This window comes from Callospermophilus lateralis, chromosome 1 (assembly GCF_048772815.1).
Source record: "Callospermophilus lateralis isolate mCalLat2 chromosome 1, mCalLat2.hap1, whole genome shotgun sequence".
In the NCBI taxonomy this organism is placed as follows: domain Eukaryota; kingdom Metazoa; phylum Chordata; class Mammalia; order Rodentia; family Sciuridae; genus Callospermophilus; species Callospermophilus lateralis.
The window spans coordinates 6,649,074-6,666,011 of NC_135305.1; the positions used below are offsets into that span (position 1 = coordinate 6,649,074).

Genomic DNA, 16,938 nt, shown 5'->3' on the forward strand with positions numbered 1-16,938 from the left:
ATCAGGTTTCTGAGCCCCCCAATCTGGTGTGGGGACTCAATGCCCACCCCATTTTCCTGGCCGCCTCCCAAGCCGGCCGTCGCACCTGTCCTCACGGTTCCCCTACCTAAGGTCCCTTCCCCCTCTCCGCTGCGTGCGAGTCCGGGGGGCTCCGTGGCAGAGCTAGGGGCTGGGGCGGGGGAACACTCAGCGCGGCTCAGCCAATGGGAAGGGCGGGCGCGCGGGGTGGGGGGGAGAGGGCGGCGCCGCGGGAGCGCGACGGGCAGGAGGGGGCCGGGAGGCGGGGGCCGGAGCCGGAGGGGCGCGCGCCGCATTAACCCTTCCGCGGCCGGGCTGAGCCGCAGGCGCTGCCCGAGCCGCGGGCGCCGGAGCGGCTGTCGGCGCGGCGGCAGCGGCGGCGGGCGGGAGGGAGCCGGGAGCCCGGCACTCGAGCGGGCGGAGCGCGGCGCTGGGACGCGGCGGAGCGGGGCCCGTGGCTCGGCCAAGGCCGGCAGACAGGTGTGCGGGCGGCCGGAGCTTAAGCGGCTCCAGGCCCGGCCAGCGGTTAGGAGCCAGCACCCGGGACCCGGCGTCCACAGTCCAGTCCCGGCCCCGCCCGTGCTCAGCTTGGCCGCAGGGTGCGGAGACCACGGCCCGGCCAGGCCACCCGAAGCCTAGTGCTGGGCCGGGCCGGGCCGGGGTGGGTGGGGGCCCGCCCGGCCCGCCCATGGGCTCAGGATGCCTGTGCGGAGGGGCCACGTCGCGCCGCAGAACACCTTCCTGGACACCATCATCCGCAAGTTTGAGGGCCAGAGTGAGTGGGGGAGGGGGCTGGGCGGGGAGGGGGTTTTGGGGGCGGGTCGAGCTCTTTAGTGTGTGGATGGGGGGGCGTGCCCGGGCCGTGTGCAGCGCCAAGTGCGAGTCACTGGGGGCTGGTGGGCCCCAACGCTCTAGCCAGGGTCCGGGTCCGTGGGCATGGGATTAAGGGGCCTGCTTTTGGTGCTTGGGACAGGAGGCTTAGCTCAGACTTTTGGGATTCTAAAGTCTATGTACACCTGAGCGTGCATGGAAGGGAGGAGAGGTGGGAGTGTGCATGTGTCCCCAATTCTGGGAGTGGATGGGGCCTGTGTGTGCAAAGACATGAGAATGTATGTGACTTAAACTGTGGGACCCTAAGAACAGTGTGTGTGCCAATTTTGAAAGGGTTGTACGTGATAGATGGAAAGTAAGGATGTAGAGTCAGAGCCTAATCTGCTCTTGAGAGTGAGTGTGTGTGTGTGTGTGTGTGTGTGTGTGTTATGTATACATGATCCTAAGCCAGTGTGTCACCCATGAGTTTGACCCTGTATTGGCAGTGATTAGGTGCCTTTGATAAGGCAACAAGAGCATGGGGTCCCATCCTAGGACTTAGGTTGGGCTTTGAGGCTAACAGGCTACCTATGGTATCCTTATGCTGTGGATTTTCCTGCTGTGGGCATTATCTTCAAACCCCTTTATGGGGACTACAGCACCCCTAATGCTGGCCTGACAGGAGAGGCTTCCAAAAGTGTCCTAAGTTAGGTGAAAATTCTGGGTATTTGTGTGCCTATCCCCAAGTCTGCATGTGCCACAGTGGGTGTGACTGCCAAGGCCCCTGGGAGTGGGGAGAGGGTGACATTCCTTGCCCATGACCCTGTGTGCATAGAACAACGCGTGCTTGTAACTGTGGTGGGGGGAGGGAGGGGTCAGTTGGATGGGCAGCATTGTCTCAAGCAGAGGAACAGGATGATCCTGAGTGGGTGGAGTCTGACATTGGTGGAGGGTGGGGGTAGGGGGCAACTCTGGGCTTTCCTTCCCACAAGTTCTGGGGAGGCTGTGTAGGCATGGGAAGAACCTGGGAAGACTAGGAGGGATTCAGAAGGTCTGGCTTCTGGTCCTACCTCTGCCAAGTGACCTTGAGTGACCCTTACTTTTCTGGGTCTCAGTGTCCACATCTGTGAAGAAGGGTGCAGGGCAAAGGGGCTTTTCAGGTTCCTTCTGTCCCAGTATTCTAGGATATCAGTGAAAGGAGTGGGGGTGGGGTGGGGCTTGCATTCTAAGAAACTTGCTTTTCTCTCCCAGACCTGGGTGTGAAGACATGGGACTGTGTTTCTTCTGTGGCTGGTGCTCTGGTTTGCCTTGGGTTGAGGCAGGGATGGAGACAGAGTTAGTTTTTTTTTTTTTTTTCATGAGACCTGGAGTTATTGGCTGCCTGGGAGTTTTGGGGGACCTTGGGAATTGACATAAAGGTGACTCAACTCCAAAGTAACTTCCTTGAGGCCAGGGGCAAGGTGGCTCAGGAAGACAGGAGGAGGCCAGATCCTGAGAGCCTGGACCTGCCAGGTGTCTCTGCAGCAGGCTGAGCCTTGCTAGGGGGATTGCCCAGGGCTGCAGCCTGAGGGCTGTGCCTGCTGGGGACAGGATAAGAGAATTCCAACTGCTACTGAAAGCCAAGTATTAAAGGCCATAGTGGCTGGAACTTCTGTTTATAGAAAGCTCTTATCCCTGGAGCACCTTACCTGGCACAAGCTGAGGCTGCTGCCAGCCTGCACCTCACCCACCAGCCTGGTTGTTGAGGCAGTATGGGTTCGATGAGTCTACTTTAGCTGAAATGGGTCCATTGGGGCTTCTCTCCTTGATGGGGCCACAGAGAAAGGCCTCTCATATCCTTGGGGTCACATCCCTTTCCAGGATCTGTTTTCTTACAAGTGGGCCAGTGTCTCAGGTCCAACCCTGGGCTCTAGGAATTTCCTGGGTTTGAGCTGCTGGTCCCTTCCCTTGCTTCCTATGACCTTGGGTTTCCTCCTGTAACCCTCAGCTGTTCCTCTGCTGTGTGCCAGATAAGGTTCAAAAGCTGACAGTCATTTATGAGCTATAGGACTTGGGCATGGTGCCGAACTTCTCTTGAGCCTGTTTCTTCATCCATAAAGTAAGGATGATGACACCTACCTCACGGGGTTGTCAGAGTTCCAAGTGAGATAAGGCACTGTAGGAGCTCTGCGTGTTACTTCCCTCATCCTCTTTGGTACCCACTCCCCAGCTCCTGAATGCCCTTGGAAGTCTTGGCAGGCAGTGACATGGCAGGGTCTACAGATACAAGGAATGATTTCCTAGGAAGCACCTACCCCGCCTCCGTGCCCCAAGCCTAGAGAGCAGGGATCAAGAGGAAGAAGTCAGAGGAGCTGATGCAAAGGGAAGGCTGGCCGCCATCTCTGGCCCTTCCCAGGCTCCCTCTCCAGGCCCAGTGTTTATCCCTCCGCCGCGGCTGCTGACACGCGTTGCTGACACCCGCCCAGGCTGGCCTCACTCCGGGCGCGGAGGGGGCGGCGGGCCGCTGGCGGCCTGCCCCGGGGAAGCCACGCAGCCAGCCCCAAGGGCCTGGAGGGAGGGGGCGCTCCACCAGGCCGTACCCCGCTTGAGGCACCTGTGTCGAGATCAGCTGCGTTCGCCCACTGCTGGGGACTCCAGTCCCCGTCGTGCTCCCCGCTGCGGGGAGTGCCCGGACAGCTGTATGTGGTGAGACAATGTGGGGAAGAACTGGGAACCCGCGAGACTGGGGTCCCGCTCACGTGCCTGTTCATCCCCTCCCCCCAGGCCGCAAGTTCATCATCGCCAACGCCAGGGTGGAGAACTGCGCCGTCATCTACTGCAACGACGGCTTCTGCGAGCTGTGCGGCTACTCTCGGGCCGAGGTGATGCAGCGCCCCTGCACCTGCGACTTCCTGCATGGGCCGCGCACGCAGCGCCGTGCCGCCGCGCAGATCGCGCAGGCCCTGCTCGGCGCCGAAGAGCGCAAAGTGGAGATCGCCTTCTACCGGAAAGATGGTAGGCGGGGCCTGGGCGGGGTCATGACCAGAGGGCGGGGCCGAGAGGGATGAGGCAGGGGTGACGTGGGGAACCCGAGGGGGGAACCCCTGTGGGGCAGGACCCAGGGCTGGGGGACAGCTAGTGAACCCGCGGGGTCCTGTGGCGGGGGGGACCCAAGTGGGGGCGTGTCCGTGTGCCAGTGGAGTGGCAGGGTCTGTGTCTTCAGCTCACTTGCTCTGATAGATGGTTTTCCATGTGGCCCATGGGCTCTTAGGCTGCTTGGCTGAGGGTTTGACACCTCTGGCACCTTCTTCCCGGTGCAGGTGTGAGCATGTGTAGCTAGGTGGGTTGGAGTGGGATGGGGCAGGGATGGCAGGTGCCTGTGTGGATGGAGGTCCTGGGTCAGGCTGGGGGGCTGGGCGCTGACATCTGGTCACAGGGATCTGGCTATGCTAGGGTAGCCACTGCCAGGTGACTGGACCTAGAGATGTCACCGAAGGTGAGGCCAGGGAGGACTTCAGGACTCTAGCTCGCTCACTGCTGCCTCACTCCCGCTGCCTTTCTCTCCAGCACTTTACCAGCACTTGAAGGGAGGTGTGTGCCTCTACCCACGACCTCAGTTTCCTTTGTCTCAGCTACTGAACGCCCCGCCCCTCCATCCGCTCCTGCGCCAGGTGTCTCTGCTCAGCCACCACCTCCCAGCCCTGCTCCTCTGGGTTTCCGGAGAGCGGATAAACAGAGCCAGGCAGGCCGCTCCCACTCTGTGCCTGTCTTGTTGGGGTGGGCTCCGATCAGGGAGGAAATGCAGCGGGCCTAGAGGCCTGTGGGCATCAGAGGACAGTGAACAGAGCTCTGGAACTCGCATTTGCACTGCCTAAACCCTGCTGCTCACCACTGTGTGTCCAGTATGTATTTATTGCCTGCCTCTGAGCCGGGCTTAGAGCTGGGCTCTTGGACACGCAGGATAGACAAAATCTTGTCCACAGGGAACTTGTCAGCTGTGGAAAATCCCGCATATTCTGCCTCCTGCTTGGCAGGGAAGCCAGTGAGCATCAAACCCCCCAGTATGTGTGCTGGAGGGGCCAACACCACCCTGCAAAGGCTTGCATCCTTCACCTCCCTGCTTTTTGCTGGCATGCAATTTGTGGCATCAGTTGCCAGCACCCCTAGAACATGGCCACTGTAGCCCCGTGGAAGAGGGCTTTGCTCACAGCACATGGGCTTCTGCTGGTAGACAGTCAGGGGCCGTGAGACTAGATGCACACCCTGAGGCAGTGGGCAGGTTTTACCTCCTGGACACTGTTCACTTACATTATCTTGTGCAATCTTCACCACAGCCTTGAGAAGCAGATGCTATTTTTATCTTCAATTTATGGATGAAGAAACTGAAGTTCAGAGAAATTAAGAAATTCCCCAAAGTCACATAGCTGGAAAGTGACAGGTTGGGAATGGATTCCCATTTGTCTGACTTGGGCCCTGCCTGCTCTGTTTTGCTGTCTCTCATATTGAAAACCATATCAGAGAGTTACACGTTATTTTATGTGAAACTTTTATCTTAAAAGTTTGTAAACCACTGGTTTTATGAAAGAATATGAACACATCAATCCTGGGTTCAGGTCTAATGTGAGAAATTATGTGACTTAGGTCAAGTTGGTTGATTTCTGGACCCTGTTTTCATTTCTGGGATAGTGTAGGACCCTCACTAGGGGGCTGAGATTTTAAGAGAGTGCCTGCAACAGGTTCTTCCTCCACGAACATCATGCCAGTGCTGCTGTGGATGTTGGTTGCTTTTGCTGGTGGATTAGGCACTTGGCAGGAGAAGTCTGAGTGGTTTTGTCTTTGGCCATAGTGTGCGGTCCTTCTGGGGGACCTGGCCCTCTCTCCTGGCCCAGGCCAGCTCCTTAAGGGAGGGGATGCTGTGGGACCTCTTCTGCAGAGGCACTATCCTGGGATCTTAGTGACCTTGAAGATTATCTAATCTTGTCCACTTGAGTTACAGATGGAGAAACTGGGGAGCAGTGGTCTGGTTACCAGCATATCAGTGCAGGGAGTGGGTGCAGAACCCAGGTTTCCGTCTAAGTTCAAGCTTTTCCCCTCTCCAGGTTACTACTTCAAATGGGGCACTGACCCAGAAAACCCTACGCCAGCTACTGCCTGGCCCCTTCTTTACTGTTGCCTAGTTTCCATGGGGATCAGGTATCGTCTGGTCTGTTAGCCAGCAGGTTGGCCTTGGCCCTTGGCCACCTGGGGCCCTATGTATCCTGGCACTCTAGGCCTAGGATGCAGACAGATTTCTTCAACCTCCCTCTTCTCTGATTTGAGACATGCAGTTCTTGGTGCCATCCTGTGGCCTGACCTGGACCGCATGTGTGCATACTGTTGGGTGTCCAAGCAGAGGCAGAGGGGAAAAAGGCCAGTGTCACCTCATGTTTCTGTTCAGGCCTTTTCCTGGGTCTCTGCCTGGCTAGCCTTGAGGGAGTGGGTCCCTGGATGCAGCTCTAGGGAGGAGGCAGGGCTTTTTGCTGGCAGGCGCCACCAAGGACAGCTGTGCTGTGTCCATGCCTCTAGCTAGCTCTGTGCAGTCTCAGGGCCTGGAGCCAGACAGCCCCAATATTTAGTTGCTGGGACTGCTGGGAGGTGGGGAGGCTAGACTGGGGAGTGTGGGCTGGAGGAAGAGACACAGCGTGCCCAGGCTTTGCTGGCCCTGTGTGATGCCCCTTAAAGTCAAGCCCAGGATTAAGATGGATTTGCAAGCTCAGCCCAGTAGTGTGCGGTGGCAGGCCGGGAGGTACCTTGGGCAGCAGGTGTTCACTGAGTACAACCTGTGCTCAGACACTGCCATAGCTGGGGCAGGTGTGTCTCTTCCTCTACCAGGCCAGAGGAAGTCCCTTCTCTCCCTTCCATTCTCTCTGCTCTTTGTTCCCATCTCTGGGCTGCCTGCCCATCACTGTGCTTTGCTGCCTGCTGTGTCCCATTCTCTCAGCACCTGCCCTGACTAGTTGATTCTGTCCCTTTGGTTTTTACTTCTTTTTCCCTCTCTCTCCTTCTTTACTTCTTTTTCTGTCTCTCTCTTCTTCCTTCAGCACCCCTGAGCCTTCCTCTTGTTTCTCTCCCTCTCCTCTATGGGGCTCTGTCTGGAAGTCTGTGTCTCCCCGTACCTCTGACTATTTTGGTCCTGTTTCCATGTCCCTGTGTCCCCAGGAGCCTGTGCGTGGGTGGGGAGAGGGGTGTCTCTGGAGAAGAGTCTATTAGCTTCTCCACTCCAGCTGCAGGCCAGTTGCCATGACAACAAGGTCAGAGGGCCCCAACTGCAACAACTGACTCTGAGGCTACAGGGAGGGGTGGGACCTGAGGTCCAGACCTGCTCCTCAGTGTGCTGTGACCCCAGAGCCCCAGAGGTGACCCCATACTCACTGGGATACTCTTATCCCCAACTTGGACCCCAGCCTCTCAGGTGTTCCTGCTGGTACTAGCCTCATGCCATTGGCCTCCTGCCATCCTCCACACCCCAGGCCATCTCTTCTGGTTCTCTTCTCACATTTCCCACCCGTCCCTGTCCCCTCGAATCAGAGGCCCTGCTCTGTTATGCCAAGGCCTTCCTTCTCCAAGTCAGATGTCCACTTCACCTCCCCTGCAGCTGTAGACCTTGCACTGGTCTAAACTGGTAAAAAGGAAGCTTCTTTTCAAAGTGGGAAACCTTGAGACTGGGAGGGCAGGGGGATCAGAGGTTGGTGCTTGGCTGTTTTGTCTGGGTGTCCAGGAAAGGCACCCAGAGTGATTCCAGGAGGATCTGGGAGCTTAGATGGAAGGGAGCATTTTACAGTGAGGCTGAAGCCATTGTGGGGCTTCATCTTAGATGCACGGGTATCCCTGTCATTCTGGCCGGGACCTGGAGATGGGCAGGTGAGAGCACCTGCAGGATTGTTGGGGCACTGAGCATGCTCTCAGAGACTGGCTGCCTCTCTCCATTGAGCACTTAGCTTCTGAGCTCTGCTGTGGTGGGCTGTCCTGGCTGTTGGGGGGGCTTCCTGTCGAGTCCCACCCAGTGTGAGGCAGGCCTATGGATGGAGGGGTGCTGTTACCCTCGGTATACCCAGGGCCTGGAGAGTATGGGAGGGTGGCTCCTCCGTGTTGTGTCTGCTGAAGCCCCCGGGAGGAGCTATGTAAATATTTGTGCAGAGCTGTCTGGGGTGGAAACAGAGTTGACAGTGGCCTTGGGCTCTGGGGAGGAGGAATGGGGGGGCAGTAGGAGGGCCAACTTGGAGGCGTGGGTGGGGTGAGCGTGAGCCTCTTTTCTGCCCAGAGGTGGCTTCCTGTGCTGTTTGATTTGAGGGGTTCAAGAAAGCCCTTATATGCTTATTTATTTCCCCAAGGGTGCCTGAAACACCCCCTTAGAGAACTCATACTTGGGTTAAGAATTGTCCCTTTTTCTTTAAAAACACTCTTGTTGCCCTTCTGTGTGGGCAGAAACGTGGGCAGTGTTTGCCTCTTAGACGAGGGGCTTAGCAGAATTTCCCTCCCTGACAGGCCAGGAGGCCTGGGGTTAGGGTCAGCAAGGAGTCGGGAGGGACATCTGGGACAGGTAGCAAGCATGGGAGGTACATGGGCAGCTGCTGGCCCCATGGTCCCCTCTTTACTCATGAAGACCTTTGTGCTGTGTATTGGAGCTGGCCTTGAGTAACTCCTGTCCTGAGTGGCCTCTTGTCTGCTGGCCTAGAGGCACTCGGAGGCTCAGGCTGACTCTTATCTTCCTTCTCCCCAGTGCTGAATGAGCTCACCATATCCACCTTCCCCACCAGGCTCCACGAAGGTAGAGGTAGTCTGTTAGTTTTGTTCTCTGTGGTATCTGCATGCCTGGTGCATAGTGGGAGGGTTAGTACCTGTATGTGTTTGCTGAATGAATGAATGAAGTGGGCAGGTCTGTGTGGTAGAAGACCAATGTTGGGAGTCAGGTGACTTGGGGGCCATTTCTGGCTCTGTTACAGACTTGCTGTGTGACTATGGGCAAATCACTTCTCATCTCTGGGCCTCAGTCTTTCACCATATGAAAAGCTTTGCAATCGTCTTATATCAGGCTGGGCAGGATGACAGAGGATGAGGAGGCCATCAGGGATAGAGGAAGGTGGGGCCAGGTGGAGGTGGCCTGAGGTGGTACTGGGAAAGCTGGAAGTCCTCTAGTGTTGCTGTGTGGGAGACATAGTGGGTCCAGGGAAGGTGTCTGAGGGCTCATGGCCTCCTCACTTAGGAGAATCAAGAAGGCTTGAGGTGGGGCATGGAGCACAGCTGGGACAAGAGATGGCAGCTGCTGGACAGCTCTTGGATGCACTCACTGTTGTAATCCTGCTTTACAGTTTGCAAACTGGGAGCCCTTCCCTTGGCACAGACTGCCTCCCAGCTCTTTCAGAAACAAGATTCCCTGGTCATTTTATGGGATGGGGGCACTCTTGCTCACAAAGGCTGAGGGACTGGCCTGGGTTTATCCTGCTGGCAGGGGCCCAAGGTGTCGCCATTTCTAGAGCCATACTCAGTGTGGATCTCCTGTGTTCAGGCTGCTTGCCTGGAGGCCCTTTGGGGGATGTGTTGGGCTCATGGCCTCAGGAAACCAGGGTTTAGCTTGGGTCTGAGAACCTGGGTCCTCAGTTCCTAAGTGGGATCATAGTGCCTGTCCCCGTGCTGCGGGGGTGAGGGTGTTCCTCCAAAAGTACAGACACCAGCAAGCAGCATGCCAGTCTCAAGGCTCACTGTACTTGCCATTCAGCAGGCTGTCACCCTGTGGCACCAGGTCTTGCTGTCAGATGGTGGGAGCAGCTACCTGCCCTGCGCCCTGCTGAGCACCCCTGCCTGCCTCTCCTCTCCCTCCCCAGGCCTCCGCTGGCCCAGCTCCCCAAATTACTGAAAGCATAACACTCATGATAATGTTCTTTTACCCTTTCTCTTTCATTTTATTTTTACCTTTTCCCTTTTATTTCACTCTCTGGTCTCCTTAGGCTCCCTGCAGGCAACCATTCAAGTGTACTTACTGTGAATGTGTTGCTTGCATATGTTCTTGCAAATGTGTATTTTGTCTGGGTAGATGCATATAGATTTAATTTATGTAAATGATACTGTGCTATATATTGTATTCTGGTGTTCACTTTTCTGACACAGGAGTGTGTCTTTAAGTCCAGTTGGGCTGCTGAATGAGCTTACCATATCCACCTTCCCCACCAGATGTCTGGTCTGTGGCTTCCCATTCTGGGGTGTGCATCCACTGTGTCTTACCTGCCCACTCTCCCAGGGAAGGATCCCAGGTTGTCTCAACGTCTCTCCCACCAGAAGGGATACTGCAGCAAACATCCTTATACATGGGCCCTTCCAGACTTGTGTGTGGATGTCATGTGATACCTGCCCAGAAATGAAGGTGTCAGGTCACGGGACGTATGGACTCTCAACTAACCAGACTCATTCGAACAGCTGTTCCGGTTGTCATCCTCCTGAATGGAGCATGAGAATCATCTACCCCTACCATTCTTGGCTTTATCCACCTTCCTAATTTTTGCCAATCTCATATGTGAAAGTGAAATCTTGTTGCTTTAATTTGCATTTCTTTCATTTTTAGCGAGTCCAAATATCTCTTAGGCTTGACAGCCCTGTAGGTTTACTTTCCTGTGAATTGTTTACTTATGTCCTTAGCTCATTTTCCTGTTGAGGTTGCTGCCTTTCATTTCTGTGGATCTGCAGGAGTTGCTTAAATATTCGAAAAACACAAATGCATACAATTAAATATTCAGTATATTTGGATAAGGTGGTGTACACCTATAATCCCAGTGACTGAAGGCTGAAGCAGGAAGATTGCAAGTTCAAGACCAGCATCAGCCACTTGGCCAGACACTGTCTCTTTTTAGGGCTAGAGATATAGTTCACTCATAAAGCCCCTGGGTTCAGTTCCCAGTACTCAAAAAAAAAAAAAATTAGTATATATCAGATGTTAAGTTCTTGTTGAATCAAGATATTGTAAATATCTTCTCCCTTTCAGTTCCTGTTCAATTTATCCCTATTATGCTTAATATTGATAAAATAATCATTGAGTTTTAGCTTTGCTTGTGCTTTTAAAGCCTGTTGAGGATATTAATCACTCTCTGGAGGTTGCAAAGATCTACCTTTCTTCTGTTAATTTAATTGTTTCATCTTTTTCACTTGGGTTTGGAATCCATCCTGAGCCTTTCTCAGATGTGGTGTCGTGGTGTCAAGCAGGGATCAGGTTCTATTTTTTCCATGTAATGAGCCAACTTTCCCAACACATCTAGTCTGTGTTTTTCCATTGATTTGTGGGGCCACCTTTAGAATGGATTAACTTCCCACATAGCCATGGACCTGTCTCTGAGCATTCTGTTGTGTTCCAAATAGTTATTTGTATGTTTTTGCATCAGAACCACATTTAAAAACAACAGAACAACAACAAAACCAGAGTGTGCAGTGCACCTTATGCTCCCTCTATTCTTTTCAAAGGCTGACCTGGCTGTTCCTGGCTCCTCTTCTTTATAGATTTTGGAGAAACTTCATTAGGTTCCTGAAAGGAAAAACAAACAAACAAATAATAACAACAACAACAAAAACCACACACAAACCCCCAAATCAAAAAACACTAGACTCTTGATTGGAATTAGATTAGTTTTGTAAGTTGATTTAGGGGGATTGACATAGCTAGGATATTTGTCCAGTGAAGAGCCAGAACTGTCCTTCCACTTACCAGACCATTTCTGTTTCTTTTATGTGAATTTGGTTGTTTTCCCATGTGGGCTTTCTTGGTTGATTCCTAGATATTTTATGGTTTGTATTGCTACTGAATCAAATCTTTTACTTTTCACTGTATTTTCTAGTTGCTGCTGGCTGCTGGTGAGGAATGCTGTCTGTATTCGTGGGTCGATCTTGTATCTAGCATGCTTGCTGAGCTCTCTCCTGAGTCCTAATTGCTTATCTGTTGATTTTGTCCCCTCTCTAGGGAGATGACCCTGTTGTCAGTAGATGATGCCGTTTTCTTGTTTATGTCTGGGTCGTTGTCATGTGCTCAACCTGCCTTCTCAGGGGTCTGCACCAGCACTTGTGTTTGCTTGAGCCCCATGGGAGGGCAAGCCAGGGAGAAATTGCACTATTGGTTTAATGACCAAGAAGCTGTGGGCTGCTTGATAAAGCCTGCCATGACAGACCTGGAATTGGGACTGGCTTTATCAGGGCTCCCCAGGCCCTCTGGGGTATGCTGGGAGCCATGATGGAGCACCAGAGGAGGGCAGGGACCACAGGATTGCCCCCTGATGGGCAGTGGCAGCTCTGTGTTGCCCTTGCTTCCCTGTGGCAGGCTGTGTGTGGGGTCACAGTGAAGCGGGGCTGGAGGGTACCCAGCTGGTATAGTTTCCACTTTCCCCCCTGCCCCTTGCCTAGGTTCCTAGCAGCATCCTCTGTTCCATCGTAACCATTGACTGTTGCTTCAGGGAAAGATACCTGATTTCCCATGGTGGTTCTGTCTGCTGTCCAGACCTAGGACAGGGGCTTCTGTGGGTTTGAGACAGACAAATTCTGTCCTGAAAGGGTGGTCTGTGTCCCTGGATCTGGAAGGGAGGTGAGAAAATAGGGACATGGCTTGTCCACACCTGCCATAACTGTTACCACCCCTGAGGCCACTAGTAGTCCTTCCAGGCTGATCACCCAGTACCTCCCATGAAGAGGGTTTTCCTGGCCTCAGGCCCTGACTCTTGGCTGGGGAGAAGCTCTCCCCAGAATCCAGCCTGTGATGATCTCCTGTGTAAGAGGTGTGGTTTTGGACAGGTTCCTAGAGAGAAGCAACCTTGTAGGCCAGGTGGAGCAGTCAGGACAATCCCTACAGAGGGGTCCAGGAAGCACCGTGGGGAGTTGGAGGAAGAAGGAGCAGGAGGGGAGAGGAAGCTGGGGGTGGCAGGGTGCTGGGGTGGCCGCTAGAACTGTCAGTGGAGCCCACGAGCAGCTTCCCAGGTCAGGGTGACCTTGTCTCACCTTCCCGGGGCTTCTTGGCAGGAGGGCAGGAGGTATGACTCCTGGTTCTTACCACATGAAGTTGTGGCTGGAAAGGTGTGGTGGCACCAGGAGACTGGCAGCAGAGCAGGCTTCAGCTTTCCTGGGCAGAGCTGGCCTCTTGAGGTATTGTAGTGGTGGTAGAGACTGCTCAGCTGTGCCACGGACTGCAGGTTTGGTGGCAGGTGGAGATGATATGATGGCAGGGGCTCTTGGCCCCATTCAGACAATCACTGGCAGGGTCTGGCTGGAAGTGCAGGTGGAGAGTTCTGTCTAGGGGTGCTGCTTCTGTGGCAGGCAGGCCTGGCTGGAGCCCCCCAAGCCTGCCCCCCAGGACTCTGCGTTCCTCAGCTCCTGGACTCAAGAGCTGTCTCTGTCTCTGATACACACATGCTCTGTTATACATCTGTGTACACACATGCACACGCATTCACACATATCTACACATGCACAGACATGTGTGCACACACACATACTAATTTACTGGCCATTCAGACTCCCCTCCTCTGTCCCCTGGGTCTGCAATATCCCTAGCTTTCCCTGGGCCCCCTGGCTGCCCACGAAGAGTGGTGTTAGTGACATGGTGGCCACTGGCCAGGAGCAGCTCCTGCTGCATTGTCCTGTCGCCGCCACCGGGCTAAATATAACCTGACACTGCACAGCCCTGGGTGGCTGCTCGGGAGACAGCCTCTGCCTGGGGCGGGGGACAGGGCTGACGGCAGCCCCAGCCTCCTGCCCTCAGTGTGACTTTGGACCCATTCTGGGCATAGCTCCTCCTGCTCGGAGCGAGGCAGGGAGGCAGCCAGGGTGAGGATGCTGGAGGTCACCTTCCCTGCAGGGACCCGCCACCAGGCCTCGTTATGGCTCTGGATGCTTTCACAAGGCCATCTGTCATCTCATCTGGCACCCAGGGCGGGAATCACTTGTCCCTGTGGAACCCACAGGGAGTCTAATCTCAGAGGTGGGTGACCTGCCCATGGTCATACAGCCAATGGGGGGGAGGGCGAGAGCCCGATCTCCTGATGGCCAGGACAGAGAGCTTAGCTCCCCAGGGCTCCCCTGCCATCTGGTTTGTCTCCTCCTCCTCCATCTTGTTCTGTGTGCCGAACTGTGGTCCTTTTGAACACTGGCTCATAGAGGGCAGGCCCCAGGACTGTCTTTTGGTCATGGCGCTCCGAACGCTTCACCTGTACATTCTCAGTGATGTCCGTGAGGTTGTGAAGGAGCCACGAGGATACTGATTTACAGAGGCCTCAGCCAAGAACTGACCTCAGGAACTTGCCCAAGGCCACTCAGGTCACCTACAGGCCTCCTCTTCCCTGCCTGGTGCTGCCATGAGAGATAAGGCCTGGCCCCTGATAAAGCCACGTGTGGCTCCCCTTGGGGCCTGGCTTGGGCCAGTGGTGTCTAGAGGTGGAAATCGGGTTTCGGACACTGGGTGGAGCCATGACGCGGGAGGGTTTGGATGCGGGGCCGGGACAGTTGCCTCCCCCAGGTATACTCCCAAGAATGAGTTGGCAGCAAATGAAAGCAAGCTAGGTGCTGTGCCCTGAATGATGGGGATCTTCATGGAATCAAGATGAGCTGGTTCTGCCACATGTGGATGCCCCCAGACCTGCTCCTTCCCCAGAGTTCCTCCTGCTGCCCCATCCCCACTCAGTGACCTGCGGTGAGCCACATGTCCTCTGAAGTCCTACTGAGAGTGCCTGCCGTGCCTCGCCCTGGCCACCATGGCCAAAGGCACCTAGGGTTTAGGTATAAAGAGCAGCCTCCCGCTTCCTTGTTTCTGTCCCCAGAGAGGCCAGTGGGGTGGAGGCAGGCTTGGGTTGGGCGGGGAGGCTTCACTTGAGTAAGGTCTCCCCAGCTATGCTGGGGCTGGGGGTTGGAGGAGGGGCAGTGGGATGTGTCTTGTCATCAGCCACATAAGTCATGCTGGCCCCCGGGTCTGCTCCATGGCTGAGACCCAGCTGCTCGCTTCCTTCTCTTCCTTCTCCAGTCTGTGGAGCCCTCCTTGAGCCAGGCTCCCAGCCACATGGATCTTATGTCATTGTATCCCTCCAGCTCTGTGGAGTGGGTCTGTGTTGCAGGCGAGCACCCTGGGACTCTGCAGTATGTGACAAGCTCAGTGTCCTAACGCCATGGGCAAAGGCTATCTGACCTCCCAGCTGTCCCCCCCTTCCCAGCTGTCCCACTCCCTTCAGGCTGCCCGCTCCTTCCCTGAGAGCTGAAGGCTCTGGCTGCCTCTGGAGCGTGGGCCGTGCCTGCCACAGAGTGGCTCTTGGCGGAACTGCACCCTTGCCCAGCCAGGCCTTGTGGCCCTTCCTGTGGCCACCTCTGCCTTGGGTAAGCTGAGCCCCTGGTGGGAGACAGGGTGAGTTGGAAGGAGAAGGGAGAGGAGTGGTGGGCTGGAGGCCTGGGGCTGGGTGGGCACTGGGGCAAGGGAGTAGGCAAGACTGTTGAATATGCCCTGCCGGCCATGCTCCCTCGGTGCAGCGTGGACGCTGGCTCTCAAGGTGGCTTCTCTGCTGGGAAGTTGAGCATCTTAATGCCCACCAACTTCTGTTTGCTTTGAGCTGCTGCCCAGCTCCAGCTCCTATCTCTAGCCTGGCTGACCTCCCTGTCCCCCATACTGCTAGTCAGTGGGGTCTAGCCAGCAGGCCAAGCTGAAGAGCTTGGGGGGGGGGTGATGTGGCAGCTCAAGGAAGACCCGGCCAACCTGGCAGGTGAGACAGTGCCTTCGAGATGCCAGATCTACTCAGCCCCTAGAGTTCTTTCCTTCTATCCCCATCTCCATCCCATCCCCATCCCCATCTGTGTCCCCTTCAGCCATCAAGCAGGGCTAGGGTTCATGTGTTTGGAATAACTAGATCTTTGACTGGATTATTTGAAAGGAAAAATTTCTTGAATGTCAACACAGGGAGGGGGATGTGAGGATTCTGTGTGAGGGTGTCTGGCACGGGAGGGAGGCTTATCCTGGAGCTTCTCTGTTGGAAAGGGGAGGGTTATTGTGAGATGCCAGGGTGCTGGGCTAGGTAGGCCTTAGAATGCAGAGTTGGCTTTTTTTGCTGAGTAGCCTGGACTGACATGGGAATGGGGTTCTGAGGACTCAAGGCCAGTGTTTCTGGGGCCTTGTCTTGGGGACAGAGACCCCAATCTTTCTGGAAGGGTTGGGGCCATCTTCCATGTTCCAGACTCTAGACTTCTCTGAGACGGGTTTCCTGGTGAGGGCCATAAATCAGGGCCTGGATCACTGGGGTGCCCAGGGTGGATTCTGGGGTCTCCAGGGCTGAGGTTTCCTGGTCGCTGGCCTCTCCTGAGTCCTGAGGAGGCCAGTCTCTATTCAGACCGCTGCTGGCCATCACCATATTAGGGCATAAACTCCAGGCGGGCTGTCTGGGTGCCAAATGGTCTCCAGCTGGGCCCAGCCCCCTGCAGCTCCAACACCACAGCTCTATGTCAGAGGCCGGAGGTCAGGGGACAAGAGCAGCTGCAGGAGGGAGACCCACACAGAGCCCCTGAGCTCAGGTCCCTTGTGCAGAGCCTGGGATGCGGTGAGTGGAAGGGCTGTCGGGTGGGGCAGAGGTTTCCTGACCAGCTCCTCCTGGGTTCAGCTCTTACCTCGGCACCGTCCTGTGTAAGTTGGTCTCAGAAGACCTTTTCCACTAGAGGACCCCGTGGCTGATTCTAGACCAGTGCTAGAATCCCTGGGCTGCTTCAGGGCCAGCCTCATCTCCGGCCTGTCGGCGCTGAACCCAGCCAGCATCTTAAAGGAGCCAGGCCCTTCCACCCAGTCTACTCGCCACAGCCCGCTCTGCTCCCAGCCTCCCCACACTCGCCCCCCAGGCCTGGCTGGGGGCCTCAAGCACTGCTTCAAGTCCCTGCCCCGCCCCCTCACATCACCACTGCCATTACTGGGGGGAGTGAGGGGGAGGGTCAGAGGGAAGGGAGACTAGCCCGAGGAAGCTCTTGGAAATAGAGGTGAGCATGAGGGACAGCTGAGGCTGGGTCAGTAGAGATGGGATGGTACCACGTGACTCATCACCCCTCACTTCTTCTCCATTCGTGACCACCTCCTCCATGTCACCGTTGCCTGGCTACTGACACTGTGAG

General features: G+C 55.6%; 1 protein-coding gene across 1 annotated transcript in view; it reads left to right on the top strand.

Moving 5' to 3' along the window:
* The first annotated feature begins 717 nt into the window (after positions 1 to 717).
* The window catches only part of Kcnh2 (potassium voltage-gated channel subfamily H member 2), a 31,493-nt gene continuing 15,272 nt past the window's right edge, over positions 718 to 16,938 (top strand). Inside the window, exons 1-2 of the mRNA XM_076859520.2 lie at positions 718 to 793; positions 3,592 to 3,822. Of these exons, the coding sequence (XP_076715635.2) occupies positions 718 to 793; positions 3,592 to 3,822 (307 nt within the window). The remainder of the gene's footprint in view (positions 794 to 3,591; positions 3,823 to 16,938) is intronic.